The following is a 17248-nucleotide window of genomic DNA, read 5'->3' as shown; positions in this document are numbered from 1 at the left end:
TGTTGGTTGTTGTAATAGTGATGTTTTGAGTTGAAGATAAAAGGAAAAGTATTTATTTTTGTTGGTCATTTATATTTATATGATCAGAAGTATTCTGGCATGTTCAGAATATCCGGACCATAGCCTGTTTTTAATGTCAGCAATGAATTAAACATTGATTGCTTTGAGCGTTGAAAAAATACATTGAGTTCATACGGTAAGAAAGTGATTGTGTTTTCATCTCCAGCTAAGATGTGTATGACACAAGTTTCTATAGTTCTTGTACAGTTGAACCCCGCAGTAATGAAATTGCCAGAGGCGAGAAAGTTTTTCGTTTTCGCGAGAATTTGTTATCACGAAAACGGGAATGTACAATCGAGTAAGCACGAACCTGAGCCTGCGAAACCGAAACTTTATTTGAGAAAGTCTGTGATCGTCGCTTGCCTTTTCTTGCTTTAAAAGTGTCGTGCTTGCCTCGCTCAACTACTGTGCCCAGGGATGCGGGATCGAATCCCGGCGCCGGCGGCTGCTTTTCTCTGAAGGCGAAAAAGCAAAGCGCCTGCGTGCTGCACGATGTCAGTGCATGTTAAAGAATCTCTGTGGTTGAAATTTCCGGAATCCTTCACTATGGTGTGTCTCATAGTCTGAGCCGCTTTGGACGTTAAACCCCACACACCAAATCAACAGTATGATACCCTAGTTGGCACGTGAAGCCGAGGACTTTTTGCTGCACTAAGATTCCGGACAGTGGCACCTTGTTTGCTCTCTGTACCCAGAACCAGTTATATACAGCCTTGTCTACATATTTAAAAGTCAGCGTTGTCACTGTCTTGTGCAGCGCACGTGCTCCATTCTCCAGAGCAGCCAAGGTGCCTTGCACTTCAATATCGTCGACAGCGAACTGCATGGAATTCCAAACTCTTGCACAATACCGATTTTCTTCCTTCCATTAGTAACTTGAGTGATGAGAGTACTGTGGTATGGGCTAATTAGTTTGACATGTTTGAATCGGAAAAACGGCACGAATGAAACAGGGACAAAAAGGCACATAAATGAACAGGACTGGGGCCTGATGAGTTCCGCCTTCTCCTGAAGCGTCAAAAACTTCTGCTCCTTGGTCGGAGGAGGCATCTTCTCAGCACGTAGACTTGCCAGACAAAAAAAGAAAATGGATGTGAGGCCTGCTGGGCCGCAAAAAACATAAAGCATGCACAATGACGATACGGCTGTGCCCGTTTGAATTGGTTGGCAATAAATCAGAGCCCGCCAAAAATGTTTTTTTTTTTTTTTTTTTTTTTCAAACGACAGGTGCACAATCATCATCATCAGCAACTTGCAAACAAACATGGCAGCATTCATAAATGTGCTTGGTGGTAGTTGGAAGTGCCGAAGATGTTGAAAGTGGTGAACTAAAATGCGTTCCAGTGCTTTAATTTCCTGTTATGGCTTTGAACGCAGAAAACGTGTGGACTGCTACTTCAGAAACCTTCGTTGTGAGATGGAATTCTGAAAGTGTTTCGTTGTTGAGAGAAATGAAATGCATTGAATCTTGTGAACGTTGACCGGAGCCACTAAAATATTTCGTTCCCTCGAGAAATTCGTGCTTGCGGTTTTCGTTATTGTGGGGTTCAACTGTAGTTTCTTTATAAAATTCATTTCTGCGTTTAGATTTTCCTCAGGACAGAGTTCCTGTAGTCTTGGCACCACTCCTCTACAGCGAAGGTTCCGATGCATTGATGGTAAAAGGAATGACGGAGCCGTCTTCAAATATGTCAAAACCAGTAAGTGCACTCTTGTCTCAGCTTTTATTAGGCACATTTCACTTTTCACTAATGTGTATTCATTTTCAGATGGAACTTTCGCATGTAGACGTCATCAAAGAAGTCGGCTATGGCTTTACTTCAAGGTCAGGCTGGCATTTTTTGTGCTTCATATGCAGTCTTTTGTTGTTGTTGTTATTGCTGCTCTGCATATTCTTTTTTTCCCATCTTCTTCCTCGCAGTGGTGGGTTGTGGGACATGTCATTATGCTTTTTTTTTTTTTTTTCTCCAGCCTGTACCTGTGGTCAGTAAAACTTTACATTGTATGTGCCTGCAACTGGAAGAAAGAAATTTTGATGGTTGTCTTTTCTTTTTTTTTTTTTCATGTGGATGCAGTGTGGAGGAGTGTCGCCAAAGTCTGGTGCAGATGGGTCTGCGGGACCCAGGGCCTTGCATGGTGGCTCGGGTTCTGGCCATGATGGCAAACACTCACACGGGGCTCTCTGAGCCACTCCAGGGCCTGGGGCCCTCACCAACAGCTGCTTGGGGTGCTGATAAGGATGCTAATGCAAGCGGTGTCTCCTGGAACATCGATGTCTTCATCCAGGCGCTCTATGACTTGGTTGGTTTACTGGCCATTTTGCTGCCCTTTTCTACCATGTCTGGATCAAGCTGTGGAGCTTGTTTGATGGAGCTGTAGGAGTGGGGAAAGAGAAAGAAGGATGCTCTATTCAAGTGTCTCATGCCTGTGATAGTGGTAGTGGTCATGCTTGCTAACATGCTACTTGTAGAACCTATAGTGGCTTTGATTTGATGTTGCAAGTAATGTGTCCCCACCGACACTTGACACCACTTACACATACTACGTGGGTGTAGCGAGACAAAGTGACAGTCTCTATGACGCATGCGTAGCCACGCCACACTCCACACTTGTTACTGCTGCCACCGTTAGCGCTTCTGCCACAGTGGCGAATGAAACTGCGATCGCGTTGGCCATCGCCGACCCGCGTAGTGACTCTAAACGTGCAATTCAAAATTATTCGAAAGGCCTTATCTGCCCAACCGCCGCGCGCATACTCCGCGGCCGCACTCCCGATCGCAAAATTCACTTAGTCTGAGTACCCGCCCACGCGGGGAACTCTGGGAACGAAGGGGTCGACCAACTAGCCCGAGGTCTAACAAACAGGGTGGGGGCAGCTTCATTGATCCAGAAGCCTTCGCCGAGGCCCCCTTGACTCATTGTCAGCTATTCGAGATTGGCTCTGATTACGGACTGGGAGTACGACCCTATTTGCCCTAATTGCGACTGTGCAGTAACGGCCACATTGGCACACACCCTTTGGGGATGTTGGGGAAGACCACCCCCTCGTACCTTACTGCCAGCTCCCTCCGAGGAGATCTGGGACAAACTTCTTACCTGCTCAGACAAGAAGACGCAGCTGGCGCTTGTCTCGTGGGCCCAGAGCGTCGCCCCCACCTGGGGGCCACGCCAGGTCGACATGCCTTAATGATCACACTCTTTCGGTAATAAAAGTTGTTTCTCTCTCTTTGATATTAACTTGTAATTGATGTGGTTTAAGATCCTAGAGGAAGTAACACTTTTTGGCAGGCTTGGCGTAGGTCCGTTATACGTGCTTGATGTCTCAAGTCGCAGAATGGGTGCCGCCTGTGCCGATGACCCTAAACAGGCAAAACTCAATTTGTTATTCACAAGTTACTGTGCAGAATGCATAGAATATAAAGGCCAATGCTGATAGTAAGCTTGTTTTGGTTGTTTTAATTTTTTTTATTACCATCTTTGCCTTTTCATTTTTGGCTCCTTCATGTGGCAGGCACAGCTCAATCCTTTCTTAGTTCTAACCTATGTGTTCATTCAATATTTTGATGGCAGTACAGCCAACGCTATACTCATGAAAGCAATCACCATTCACCATTCATACAGACACTCAGCAAGGTATTTATGGACCTTCAAAATGTGCACGTGTCTGCTGACCCCTTTCCCTATGCTACTAGGATCGCCGCTACAGATCAGCCAGTGAAATTTGCCATTAGTGATTTTTGGATGTTATATATTCATGCTTGTATGTGAATATGGGCTTGAATTACAAAATGTTGAATATTTGCAGGTACCAACTTTGAACTGGAAAGAGGTGGTTAGTGAGCTGGACTTCCCAGGGTTTTTTGTAAAGGATCGACAAGGTCTGAAACTGCTCTGGCATGGCTTGTGCAGAGGACTAGGCAGTGAACCCTTTCCTACAGATCGTTTGTACAGAGTTTGGAGAAACCCAGACTCTCAGGTGAGTAATGTGTAATTTTGTACAAGAGAATGAAAAATTTTCTGAATTGAGCTGTCAATGTCACATGCATGGTGGCATCCAGTCATTACATATGTAATTTCTGTGGCATGCATATGTGTGAGATGGGTGCATCAGTTATGCAGATTAGATACTTGTGCCCCGCAGGGGGCACCTGTTAAAGCAGGTGTTTGTGTGTACTGTGCGACACCATAGACCCCGAGCACCCGTGCTTAACCGTCCGTGGCATCACCGTGTCTGGGGAAAATGGGATCCTGGTGTTCGAGCCGATGCCGACTGTTTGGACCTTTAAGGCCCCTCGCCACTTTGGCCCACGCTTTTCCCATAGAGTAGACACACCTCCGGCCTGACCCGACCGGGGGAAATCAGCAGTCGCCTTTTCCTGTCCTCCCCTCCATCTTTTGCTTTCCTATCTTCTTTCTTACAACTGTCCTGTCTTCTCCTACCTTCTCCACTTATTCGTACTTCCAGGCGGCGAGGGTTAACCTTCTGTGGCTAACCACCCTGCGTTATGCCATATTTGGTTATAGTCAGGGTGTACGGCTAGTCGGCAGAACCTTTCAAGTTCCTGTCACGTCCCCTTGTTGGGCTCCATGGTGGGTGGCTGCCACTTTGACCGCAAAATACAACATTCTTATGGCTAGTTCCTCTTCATCATCCCATCGCCCTCCGGAATGAGGGCGCACCGACCAAACTGCCCAATTCTTTCTGAAAAGCAAGACCACTCTCCCCCGATTTCACCCCGCCGGGGTGGCGCAGTGGTTACAGCGCTCGACTACTGTTCCCAAGGACGTGGGATCGAATCCCGGCCTCGGCGGCAGCTTTTCGATGGAGGTGAAAAGCAAGGCGCCCGTGTGCTGTGCGTTGTCAGTGCACGTTAAAGAACCCCAGGTGGTCGAAATTTCCGGAGTCCTCCACTACGGCGTCTCTCATAGCCTAAGTCGCTTTGGGACGTTAAACCCCAAAAACCAACCAAAACCAACCAATCTCCCCCGATTTCATGTAATCCACAGTAAACATGCAGAAAAAACTGCTAGGCAAGTCTCGTCATTCACTGTTGCAAAGACCCTAACCGACACCATAGGCCAAGGATATAAAATAAAGTTAACAAATGGAGTCTGCTTTTGGAAGTGTTGTACCACCATCAGTATGAGAAGCTCTCTGGGGTCAATACCTTTGGAGATGTCCCGATTGAGATTAGCCCACACCGATCATTGAACACCGTTTGTGGTGTCCTCTCTGATAATGACTTGAAATACATGACTGAGCACGAACTACTTGAGGGACTGAAAGATCAAACGTGACAAATGTATACCCAACAAAGAAATTGAAACAAAGCACTTTGTCCCCACCTTTGCTCTGAGCACACTTCCTGACTCCGTGGAGGTGGGGTACACGAAAATCAGCCTCAGGCCTTACATTCCGAACCCGAGACGATGTTTCAATTGCCAAAAGTATGGCCATGGTGCACAAAGCTGCCGAGGCCGACTCACTTGTGCAAAGTGTGCTGCACATGAACACCCCACTGATGACTGCCAGACCCAACCCCATCTTTGTGCGAACTGCCAGGGCAACCATCCTGCCTACTCGTGTAGCTGCCCTGTGTGGAAAACAGAAAAAGACATTATTACTCTCAAGGTAAAAGAAAATATTACATTCACTGAAGCACGCAAACGGTTGTGTATCCAAACCCCATTATACTCCGCTGTGGCGCAGCAGGGCGCGGCACCACAGGGATCTTTGGCACCTACCGAGGCCACACACAGTGAGCCCGGGGCAGTGCCATCCGCGCCCCTGGTGGAAGTAGCTGGTGCTACTCCACCCCCAAAACAGGCCACGCTGACCCCCAGGTCAACGGGCCTAAAGGCCTCGTCTTAAGGGGCGAGGTCAAAAACAAGTGTACCCGTGCCTTCTGCACGAACGTCCAGCACATCTGAGGACGTGATGGACACCTCTCCCTCCTCGCCCCCGCAGCAGCGGCGGCAAAGCTCTCTAGAGCGTAAAAGAAGGGACAAAGTCCCAATAACGGGTCCAAAAGACCCAACAACCTCAGTTTTCAACCCTATCCCCGACTAATCAGTCACCATGGCGTTTCTAGTTCACTGGAACTGTCGCGGACTTCTACACAACTACACCGATATAACTGACATTTTAAATTCATTTTCCCCGGTCGCATTGTGTCTCCAGGAGACTAACCTTGGACCACAGAAGAAAAACTTCCTGAAAAAGTACCAAGCCTTCCGTTGTGACCGACAAAATTCAATCAGGCTCTCTGGAGGCGATTTTGTGGTCCAAGGTGGCGTTGAGACACGAGAAATAAAACTTAAAACCTAACTTGAAGCTGTTGCAGTCATCGTGGTGCATTTTAAAACTATAACGATATGCTCTTTATACATCGAACCTCATTTAACTATTACACATCATGATTTACAAACAATTTTAATGCAACTGCCGGAGCCATATATTTTAGCAGGGGATTTTAATGCTCATTCCTCCTTTTGGGGAAGTAAACAAACAGACGTCAGAGGTCGGATTTTAGAACATTTTATTCTTTGCAACAATGTCTGCCTACTAATACGGGCAAACCTACGTATCGTGCTTCAAGCACAGGCAAAATGAGCTGCCTTGATCTGTCTTTTTGTTCACCAAGTGTTTTTACTGATTTTAAGTGGAACGTTCTTGACAACCCCTATGGGAGCGATCATCTACCTGTCATCATCAGTCTAACATCATCACCATCAATCACATTAACAAAACCGCAACGTTTTAAGCTAGATTTGGCCGACTGGGTGCTTTTTTACGAAAAGGCTTCCCTAGAAAAATTTTATTCCGAAAGTCCTGATGTGAACAAGTTAAATGAAATATTCACAGCATGTATTATTGACGCTGCTCACCTAGCCATTCCCCGGACATCAGGAGTGGTACGACAAAATCGAAAAGCTTGGTACACGCAAGAATTTAGAAAACCGAAAAAGGAACAAAATAAAGCCTTGGGAATTTTTCGGCGCTACCCAACACATGAAAACCTTGTAAAATTCAAGAAAGCAAAAGCTAAAGCGCGGTATATCCGCCGCACGGCTGAAAAACAATCATGGCAGAAGTATGTGTCCTCCAATAAGAGCTCGGTTACATCAAAAAGCATGTGGGAGAAAGTACATAAACTGGATGGAAAATACTCCCCCTTTACAATTCCACTTTTTACATCTCCTGGCACACAAACAAGCATACAGGAACAAGCACACATAATGGGAGAACATTTTGCTGCTGTTTCAAGTTCTACACACTATACAGATTCTTTTTTCAAGTACAAATGAACAGCCAAAAAACAAAAACTTCCAATGACTGGTAGCAGAAACGAACCATTTAATGCTTTATTTACACTGGGAGAATTAAATAGAGTGCTCTTAGCTGGCAAACACACTGCTCCAGGGCCAGATGGGGTCTGCTATGAGATGTTAGCTCATTTTCTGCTGCCTCAGTAAAAGCATTGTTAAAACTTTTTAATAAAATCTGGATATCTGGGAAAATTCCTGAGACCTGGAAGAAAGCCATTATAGTACCTCTGTTGAAGCCTGGGAAGTCACCAAACTCCTCAGGCAGTTACAGGCCAATAGCCCTGACAAGCTGTCTTGCGAAGTGTTTTGAAAGTATTCTGAATATAAGATTAATGTTTGTTCTTGAATCCCGAAAACTACTTGACATTCAGCAGCGTGGTTTCAGGAAAGCATGTTCTACTACTGATCACCTTGTCCGCCTAGAAAATACAGTTCGAGAAGCCTTTGTACATAAACAGCACTGCCTTGCTGTCTTTTTTGACCTCGAAAAGCATATGATACTACATGGAGGTTCGGGATTCTACGTGATGTAGGAAAACTTGGTTTTCGCGGCAGAATGCTAAATGTCTGGGGGACTTTCTGTCAGGGCGGTCATTTCAAGTACGTCTCCGTTTGACCCTTTCTAAAATTTTCACACAAGTACCACACTTTTTATAGCAAAAATGAAGTCTATAGCGAAAATAATACTGAAGTCCATTATGTACTCAGTTTACGTAGACTACTTGCAAATTGCGTGCACATCATCAAACGTATCAACATGTGAGAAGCAGATTCAGCAAACTGTAAATAAGCTGGCGTCATGGGCAGATAAGAATGGTTTCAGGTTTTCCACGCAAAAATCTGTGGCCGTTCTCTTTTCTCTTAGACGAGGACTGCACACTGACCCCACTATCTGCCTAAATGAAATTACACTACCACTAAAACATGAACCCAAATTTTTAGGTATAACGTTTGACAGAAAACTCTCTTTCCTTTCTCATGTAAATGCACTAAAAAAGAAAGCCTCGAAATCTCTCAGTATACTTAGTCTTATCACGCAAACACTGGGGCTCTGACCGGTCCTGCCTTTTGCATATCTACTACTGTCGTTCGCTCTTGCCTAGATTATGGCTCCATAGTATACGGGTCAGCAAGAGCTTCATATCTGAAACGATTAGACCCTGTACATAATTCAGGTTTGAGTCTTTCTGCTGGTGCTTATAGGACGTCACCAATCACCAGTCTTTATGCAGACACAAATGAACCATCCCTAGAATATAGATGATCCATGCTTTCATTTTCATACATCATGAAAATACGGTCTCTACCAAAACACATGTGCTACCCTATTGTCACGAAGTGTGCCTCCAGAGTATTGTTCATCAATAGGCCCCAGGCTATCAAGACTTTGTTACTTCGTTTTAAAGATAAATGTAAAGAACTAGGAATATTGCATGCCCTCCCTGATATTGCATCGAGACATGATCTACTGCCACCCTGGTACAGCCTTCCTGTTGTTTGTGATTTCACACTGCCTCATTTTTGTGAGCAGAAAACACCACATGAACACATCTTGCAAGAATTTCTAGCTCTTAAAGAAAAATATGACTATTGCACACAATTTTACATGGATGGCTCCGAGACAACAAAACATGTGGGTAGTGCAGTAGTACAAGACAAATGGGGAAGGAACGATTAGACTACCTCAGTGTGCAAGTGTTTTCACTGCTGAATGTTATGCACTTGCTGTGGCTGTGAGAAAAATACTGAACGAGAACATCACACAGAGAACATCACACATCATATTGTTTACACAGACTCCTTAAGTGTCCTCACAGCCTTTCACCACAAAAACGCAGTTACACCACTACTTGGGGACATCATACATAACATATCAACAGCCTCTGCTCAAGGACATAAAATTTTGTTAGGTCCCGAGTCATGTCTGCATTCGAGGCAACGAGAGAGCAGACCTTTGCGCTGCCCAAGCCCATGAAAAACAAATAAAGAACATAAATATGCCGTATGGAGACTGCATGATGCTAGTGCACTACAGATTAAAGGAAGAATGGCAGTCATCATGGAGTAGGGAGGTAAATAATAAACTGCAGCTGGTGGTGAAGGCAGTTTTAGGGGAATGGAAATCATGTCATCATCAGGAACGCTTCATGGAAGTGATATTATTCCGTCTCCGCATTGGCCACACACACATGACACACATCTTTTTGTTGAGAAAAGAAAACAAACTCCTGTGTGAAGAATGCTCATCATAAACCACATTTTATTTTCATGTAGAAGATTTGAATTGCAAAGAAAAAAGTATTTTACCCGATTTTACGATGAACACATTGCTTTCCATCCAGCTTTGATTTTAGGTGAAAGTGGATCATGTGTTTTTAGCTTTCTAAAGGAAGCAAATGTTTTAAAGAAACTATAAAATAAATAGTATACACCACTTACAAGCTTGTGCTTGGCGCATGATAGCCTGAGCTGCTTATGTGCTATTAAACCCAACACAACAACCACAACAACTAGATACTTGTGCGAAATGGTGTGCCTGATGTATAAGGTGTAAGCCATATTTAGCAGTGCTGCTTTTCTTTTTTTGAAAGTGAAAGTGAAAGTTTATTAGATTGAACGTATTTACAAAATGCATAAAAATACAGACGAGGGTCCCATAGTCGTAAGACTGCATCGGGACCCTCGATAGATCACTACAACAAAATAAGCACGACTACTAGAAGTGTGGAACCAGGTTTTTCGGTGCAAAGCGAATACAAATAAAAATTTGGTGCAAATTGAATATTTTCAAATAATTAAGACTATTATTACAGGTTGTCCTTGAACTGTTCTGAATATCAGTACACATAGTTTCAACTAAACAAATGCTTTTCTACAAACTGCAACTGTGAATAGAAGCGGAGATATTGCAAACAGATTTTGTTTCCGCCCATTGCAAGATCTGCTGTACCTGTAAGGACTGCCAGGCATTAAATAAGGAGGGCAGAATGATATATGAGTAATAACTATGAACGAGACTATGAACTATGCACTATGTAGGCTGAAACCTTGTTTTTGCTTCTCCAGATAACAATTACAGTCAGTGAAAAACAGTTAATATAGCAGTTTGACTTCAAGATCATGTGTAAATAAAATTTCAGTATTTTATTTTCATTGAAATATTGCAATGTTTTTATGGCTAAGATTTCTTTACTTTTCAGCATAAGATTAGAGCAGAAATTCTTCCCAATGTGTCGAGTTGGAGTGCAACTGATACACAATTAACCCCTAATGTGCATTTTCTTTTTATAAAATTTTGAGCCATAATTGTTTTATAGTTCATATATACTACCATTTGTCAGCTGAACAAGAATTTGTGTTGGATGAGTCCTACTTGCTGCAAACCGGACAGAGTACCTAAAATATACGATAAGATGGATAGGAGCACTTGGCACAATGCGAGCCGCCTTGAGAAGAGTGCCCGCGGTGACTTGCAGCTCATCCGGTTGAGCAAGCGTGGTTTTCAGTATGTTCGCTTTATCACGCAGCGATTGGAGTGGCCGCCGTGTGCGGTCACAAAATCATTGGAAAGTTTGATAGCAGCAAGCGCCTTTTGAAGTGAACAGTGCTAAAAGCCGGCGTCATGATCGCTGATTAATGGCTGGGGTGGACGCCTTGGAAAAAAAAAATTTTTTCAACTTTTGCCAGGTATTGAACCCTTCCCTCAAATTTGCGTCGATCTTTCTTTAAAAAAAATAAAGTGGGTTCATTACACGAGTAAATATGATATTTCCAGTTAGCGCTTTGTCGTTCCGATTGGCCGTGACGTGTCCTAAAACTTCCGCACCGTGGGCTTTGTATGTATCCGACGGATGGTGTGCGGTATGCCCCTGTCACCTTTTTGTTTCGCTCGCAGATTTCAGACTGCCCGCAAAAAAGGGAAGATGTAAAATGCGTACGTGTGTCATAGCTGAAGTTTTAGTTCTCGTCCAGTTGTCAAGGTGGTTGCTGGTACATGCATGTGATGTGCGAGAACTTCGGTAAATTGAATGTGTGGCATAAAATTATTTCGTTGAATCGTGAAAAATATACATGGTTTTCAATGGGGCAGAGATTGGGAAATAAAAAGAATTTACTTCGTGAATTTCTTTACGCTGAGGATCGTTATATCGAGGTTCGACTGTAATTAATTGCAACTTGCAAGTGATACAAATTTTGCTTTTGCTACACAGGTTGAGTGAGCAGAATTTTAGTGCGTACAAAAACTGATGTAGTGTAGCCGTATTAAATATGCTTTTCTTTCCCTTGTGCAGCTGTCGCTGTTCCACCAAATAATGAAAAACTCTGACATTGTTTGCCTGACTGATTACAAATATCGGCCGGTGTCAATGGAAATCCTGAAGGCACTCCCAGAAGATGATAACAGAGACATTGCCAACTGGTTAGTAAGCCTTTCTTCTAAATTATTTTGTTTTTCCTGAATAGTTCTAAAGACTCGGGTAATTATTTTTGTAGGAAGTCTCTCGACCTTATTGAGACCCTTCTGAATTTATCGGAAAAAGTGCAGTACTCATCGCACGTGCACGACCTGTTCAAATATCCTGTTCAGCATTGTCCGGATTTGCTAATGCTTGGTCTTCTCCAGACTTCGGTGAGTACAAAATATTTGCTGGACGCTTTCACAGATTGTAATAGTATAGGTACAAGTTATTTTTTAACACTGCCCTTGGTTCCAGCTCGACTTAGTTTTACTGCATTAGGCAAGTTGTTTTGCCTGACTCTAGATGCTTGGATGCTCTTAACTCTACTACTCTACTATAGCCTGTTGCCAAGCAATGGTTAGGAGACAATTCTGTAGACGTGCCTTACCTCCTACATCTGTTCGACCTTCACCCCAGCAAGGTGTCCACACTGTGCAGACTGTCCTGCATTCTTCCATGTGGTCTGAAATCACTTCTACCTGCCGCGATGGCGCAGTGGCTGGGCTCTGAGCTGCTGTACCCAAGGGTGCGGGATTGAATCTCTGCCGCGGCAGCTGCATTTCGATGGAGGCAGGAAGCAAGGTGCCCGTGTGCTATGCAATGCCAGTGCACGTTAAAGAACCCCAGGTGGTCGAACTTTCCGGAGCCCTCCAGTGCGACCCCGCCGGGGTGGCGCAGTGGTTATGGCACTCGACTACTGTGCCCAAGGATGTGGGATCGAATCCCGGCCTCGGCTGCTGCTTTTTTGTGGAGGCGAAAAGCAAGGCGCCCGTGTGCTGTGCAATGTCAGTTCACGCAAAAGAAACTCAGGTGGTTGAAATTTCCGGAGTTCTCTACTACGCTGTCTCTCATAGCCTGAGTCACTTTGGGACGTTAAACCCCACAAACCAAACCAAACCCTCCACTGCGGCATCTCTCATCAGCGGAGTTGCTTTGAGGCGTTAAGCCTCATAAACCAAACCAAACCCTGAAATCCCTTTCGTTACACCTCTTTAAAGCTCTGCAGTTACTACTACTCCTGGGAGGAGTAGCTAAGAGTAGCTAATGAATCCTATGGTCACTGACCAGTTGGCTTGTGATACATGCCAAGACACTGGAATATGCACTTCCAGAGCTTTTAGTTGATTACATTCTTGCTTGTCATCACTGCTGTGTAACAGCATTATTGCTTATTTTGATGACTGCTTTGAGCCCATTGACTATATTGTTTGCGTTTAACTACAAATTCTACTGTTCTGTTTTCCAGGGACCTATGCAAGGTTTTCGTCAGGAGCTTTTGACAAATCTTGTGTTTGTGTTTCTCAGCAACCATCCAAATTCTGCCATAGTGCTGCAAGCAGCCTGGAATGTTCAGGTAATAATGAAGCACTAGTGTAATTGAAATATTCTAGTGGTACAAGTGATGTCTGTAACAACCATTACAGCAATGTGCCTACTGTAATTTATCATTTCCACTGCCGGTTGATGCAAAGCTCAAGGTGTGACCTGCTGTGTCGCACCGCCGGCAAGAGGTGTGCTAGTCTTGGCAGAGTTTGTAGTTTAAACCAGTGTTTTTGGTGAGGTCAAAGCTGCTCTGGGCGAGGTCACTTGTCGGGTATGAGTTGGCAGTTTGCTTTGTGTCGGAATGTGATTGGTTTGTGTTTTCTGTGCTCAGTTTGGGCTGCTGCTTGTGGACATGTATGGCAGCCAGTCTCGTGCATGTGGTGTGATGCAAAACTTGCTTATGCACATTAAGAAACAAAAACATCTGGTGCAAATTGGCAGATCATTTCATCGTGCTGTAAATAAAATTAAATTTCATGTCAAATATGTTCCGATAATATGTCAATTTTCAATGCCCACAGAAATTGTATCAACAAGGTTTAAATGATTCCAGTGTGTGTGTATATGTGTGCGTGTGCATCTGCATGTGCGTGCACCTGTGTATGGGAGCGAGCATGCACATTTAGTGCCATGTGTGGAGGGATGGTTGTTGACCTGATGCTATGTGTTTATTAGTTTAGGGTCCTTAGTTTAGGCTTTGACTTGTTCACATACTTCGCAGAGCGTGCTACTGCTGATAAAATTCAGATATGCAGGCCGTGCAGAACTTTACTGGCTCTCTGGCATTTCAGCATTAATCTGTATGTCCAGATAACCACTGCAGCTTACAACTTGAGGCTGCTATGTTGTAACACCGCTGCTGATGTGAGGAGCACTCTACTCTTGATTTGCAGAACCTTTGGAGCTCTGTCGAGGTGTCGGTTAGGAAAGGCCGTTCTCTGTTCTAGTGGGTTACTTATCAGCTGAAATGCAGCCAGTTCCATTGGTACTGAACCTGTGGTGAAAGCAGTGTTGCTCCGTCACACCTTGTCAGGTGAAACATACAACCAGATCTGCTGCTCTTTAATTTGCTAGTAGAATGATTGATTTTTTTTTTTTTTTTTGTCCTAGTTAATCATGACCAGATTGCATGCATTTTTGAGGACCTGGGAGCAGCGCTGTACTAAGCTTGTAAAGGGAAGTGGGGATCTTTGCAGATGCTCAACTTTCTGGCTGACCTCTCTGCTTTTGCATTCAATTAACACATCTATCTATCTATCTGGGATCTTGCCAGTTCCTTTTCGTACACAATTATGCCCAACACTTAGTGGTGCAATGATATGATGTACTCTATTCACATGACATGCCTAGTAGCCATGGGTTTACTGGTCAGGGTGTCAAGTTGTGTCCTCAGGATGTGGCTGAATGAACAGTGCAGTGGTGCAGAGGCTGGTCGTGTTTCAGGAGTTTTGTGAATGCACACTTAAGGGGGGATTTGGGTCTTAAAAAAATTTTCTTTACTATTTGTCCAATCTGAATGAAACTTTTCGGTCTTGATCAGTTTTTCATGCTGATTTCAAATCTGCACTTGGATTTTTGATAGCTACATTGGTTCACGGACTGCAGTAGATATATAGAAAAAAATCACAGGGTACTTCGTATGAGAATTTTGGCTATTTCACCTTGCGAAACAAAAAATAATTGCATAGACTCAATGCCAAAGACATGCTCTAGGGGGAGATGCTATTTTTATTAATTTGAAAGCAACTTATAGGCAAAGAAACAGACCAACTCTTACTATATACACTTTTCTATAATTAGCTCTCATTGCCATGCTTATTTGCAATTAGCACAATTGCATCAGTGCAATATGAATAGCATCACCCCCTAGTTCATTTTAGTATGATTACAGTTCAGTTCAGGCGTTCAGTCGTGTCCGACTCTTCGTGACCCTATGGACCATGTCACGCCACGCTTTCCGGTCTCTCACTATCTTCCTAACATCACATAACTTCATCTGCAGTGCCTCGAGGATGCCATCTAACCATCGCGTTCGCTGCCTACCCCTTCTCCGGCAACCCTCAACCTTTCCCAGTATGATTACAGTGATACCTAATTTGTCAGTGTCACTTAAAAACAGCATAGAAAAAAACTCCGTAAGGCTGAGTGCAGTGGCCGAAAACACCAAAATGAGAAAAACGCATTTGAAGTTTCAGACAACTTTTTCTAGAATACAGCTACAGCAATCTGAATGACATCAGTGTGTAGCTCTGCTTTTCAAGAGATAGTCTATACTAAATATGTGAGTACCATATCCCCAAAATTGCAAAAGCTTGTCATAAAGCTATCTATGTACTACCCCTAGAATCAGTGTGAGAAACATTTATCCCTTCACATGCCTGTTGCAGTGCCCTACAAGGTAAAGAAATGCTTAAAATTGTGCATTAACATGGTATCAACACATTAATAAACTTTCGCAAGGTTTAAGGCCAAAACACAGTGGCACATATTTCTCAAATTGATCGAATAAACTGGTCACTGTCCCACAATGAAACTGCTGTGCAGAGCCGCACGCAGGGCAGGAGCAAAAAATTCTATTCGCACTACATTGCGTTCTGCTGCGCGCAATATCTTGTTCGCCGGATTAATCACGCACCCTCCGAAAAAAAAAAAAAAAAAATCGCCCACGAAGTCGCCGCGGAAGTCGGGATCACTTGTCAGAAGTGATAAGATGAAAAAGCTGCGAACGGCGGCGTCGATGGAGTTGATCAGTATCAACTGAACAGTTAGTACAACATATTTATGCTGTCTTGAATGTGTCTGGAAGCGCTCGATGACTATTCCATGCCGCCGTACACGTCGCATCGGACGCAGCATGCGACCCTGGCAGCGCGCCGTCGTCGTTCTTAGCGGCACGTTCCCGGACGCTCTCGTTTTCTTTATTTTTATTTTTTTTATACCCTCTTGACTCGCGTAAGTCTAAAAGATTAGTGCCGACTGTGAGAGCGATTGATACGATCGCAAGAGCACGAAGGAAACGTGCTCAGCGGCCGCCGCGGTGGCGAACTAAACAAAAACGAAAATGGCGCCAGTCATTGACCAATGGAAAGCGCGAGACGCGGGGCTCGCCTTATCGGAAAACAGTCGTTCGGCTTGGGTGACGCCATTGTGACGTGCCGCAATCAAGTCCAAGATGGCGGCGATCGGCCAGCTGTTTCGCCCGCGGCGCGCGCGGGAATTTTAAACAATTTTGCTGCTTCTGGGCCATTTCGCGGCTCCCATGGGCTTTAAAAGTTAATTTTATTGCTGTATTTCTCAATCGAATTCAGCGCTAATATTTTTAGGACAGGTGCTTGAAGGTACAAACATTCCGAAAATGCGTTTTTCTCAAAATCTATTTTTTGTCCTTTTTCTTTCTTTTTCTTTTTTTTTTTTTTTACTATTCTAAGTTGTTTTGACAAGCTTGGTTAGTAAAGGAACAGCTTCTTAAGAAAGAATAGGGGGGTTTCACTTGACGTTATTCGTAAGGGGCGCTGGCGACTTCATCCGCAAGGGGCGCTGGGGGCTACTGGGCAGCCCGCCATTGCCATGGTCGTCGTAGCAGACGTCCTAGTTGCGGCGTGGTAGCGTCGCCGTGATACGCGGAGTGATTGCTTTGCTCGTGTCGGCGTAAATATGTGGCGCAGTAGATATCCGCGTGATCTACGCGGAGCAGAGAGGCACCGACTTTTTGAAATGGTTCGGCTGTGCCGCGGCATTGACCCTTAGGACTACTACGGTGATCTCGACGTGATGCGGGGCGTGGGGCTGCTTCCCCCTAGCATAATTTAGCCTTAAATGTCTTAATTTCACAAGTGACACATTGCAGTATATTGTGATATTTCAGAGCATAATGTATGCCAAAGTTGCTTCAGCCTAAGTACTTGATAGACTTGGTGCTTACGTGGGGCTGCTTTCCCCTAGCATAATTCAGCCTTGAATGACTTAATTTCACAAGTGACATATTGCAGTATGTTATGATAATGTATGCCAAAGTTGCTTCAGCCTGAGTACTTGAATAGACTTGGTGCTTACTTCTGTTTTTTCTCTCTGCATTA

The 17248-nt window shown here is 44.2% G+C and overlaps 1 protein-coding gene across 4 annotated transcripts in view; it reads left to right on the top strand.

The window, feature by feature from the left end:
- Positions 1-17248, top strand: part of Not1 (CCR4-NOT transcription complex subunit 1) — a 127605-nt gene that overhangs the window by 21844 nt on the left and 88513 nt on the right. For all 4 annotated transcript variants that reach the window (XM_084590390.1, XM_084590389.1, XM_084590388.1 and 1 more), the window contains 7 exons: positions 1648-1760; positions 1830-1885; positions 2136-2361; positions 3866-4036; positions 11682-11809; positions 11884-12019; positions 13096-13203. In XM_084590390.1, the coding sequence (XP_084446516.1) occupies positions 1648-1760; positions 1830-1885; positions 2136-2361; positions 3866-4036; positions 11682-11809; positions 11884-12019; positions 13096-13203 (938 nt within the window). The remainder of the gene's footprint in view (positions 1-1647; positions 1761-1829; positions 1886-2135; positions 2362-3865; positions 4037-11681; positions 11810-11883; positions 12020-13095; positions 13204-17248) is intronic.

This window comes from Amblyomma maculatum, chromosome 1 (assembly GCF_055883805.1).
Source record: "Amblyomma maculatum isolate TAMU_Amacu chromosome 1, ASM5588380v1, whole genome shotgun sequence".
Taxonomy (NCBI): Eukaryota; Metazoa; Arthropoda; class Arachnida; order Ixodida; family Ixodidae; genus Amblyomma; species Amblyomma maculatum.
The sequence above is the reverse complement of the archived record's forward strand: the minus strand, read 5'-3'. Positions and strand labels throughout refer to the sequence as shown.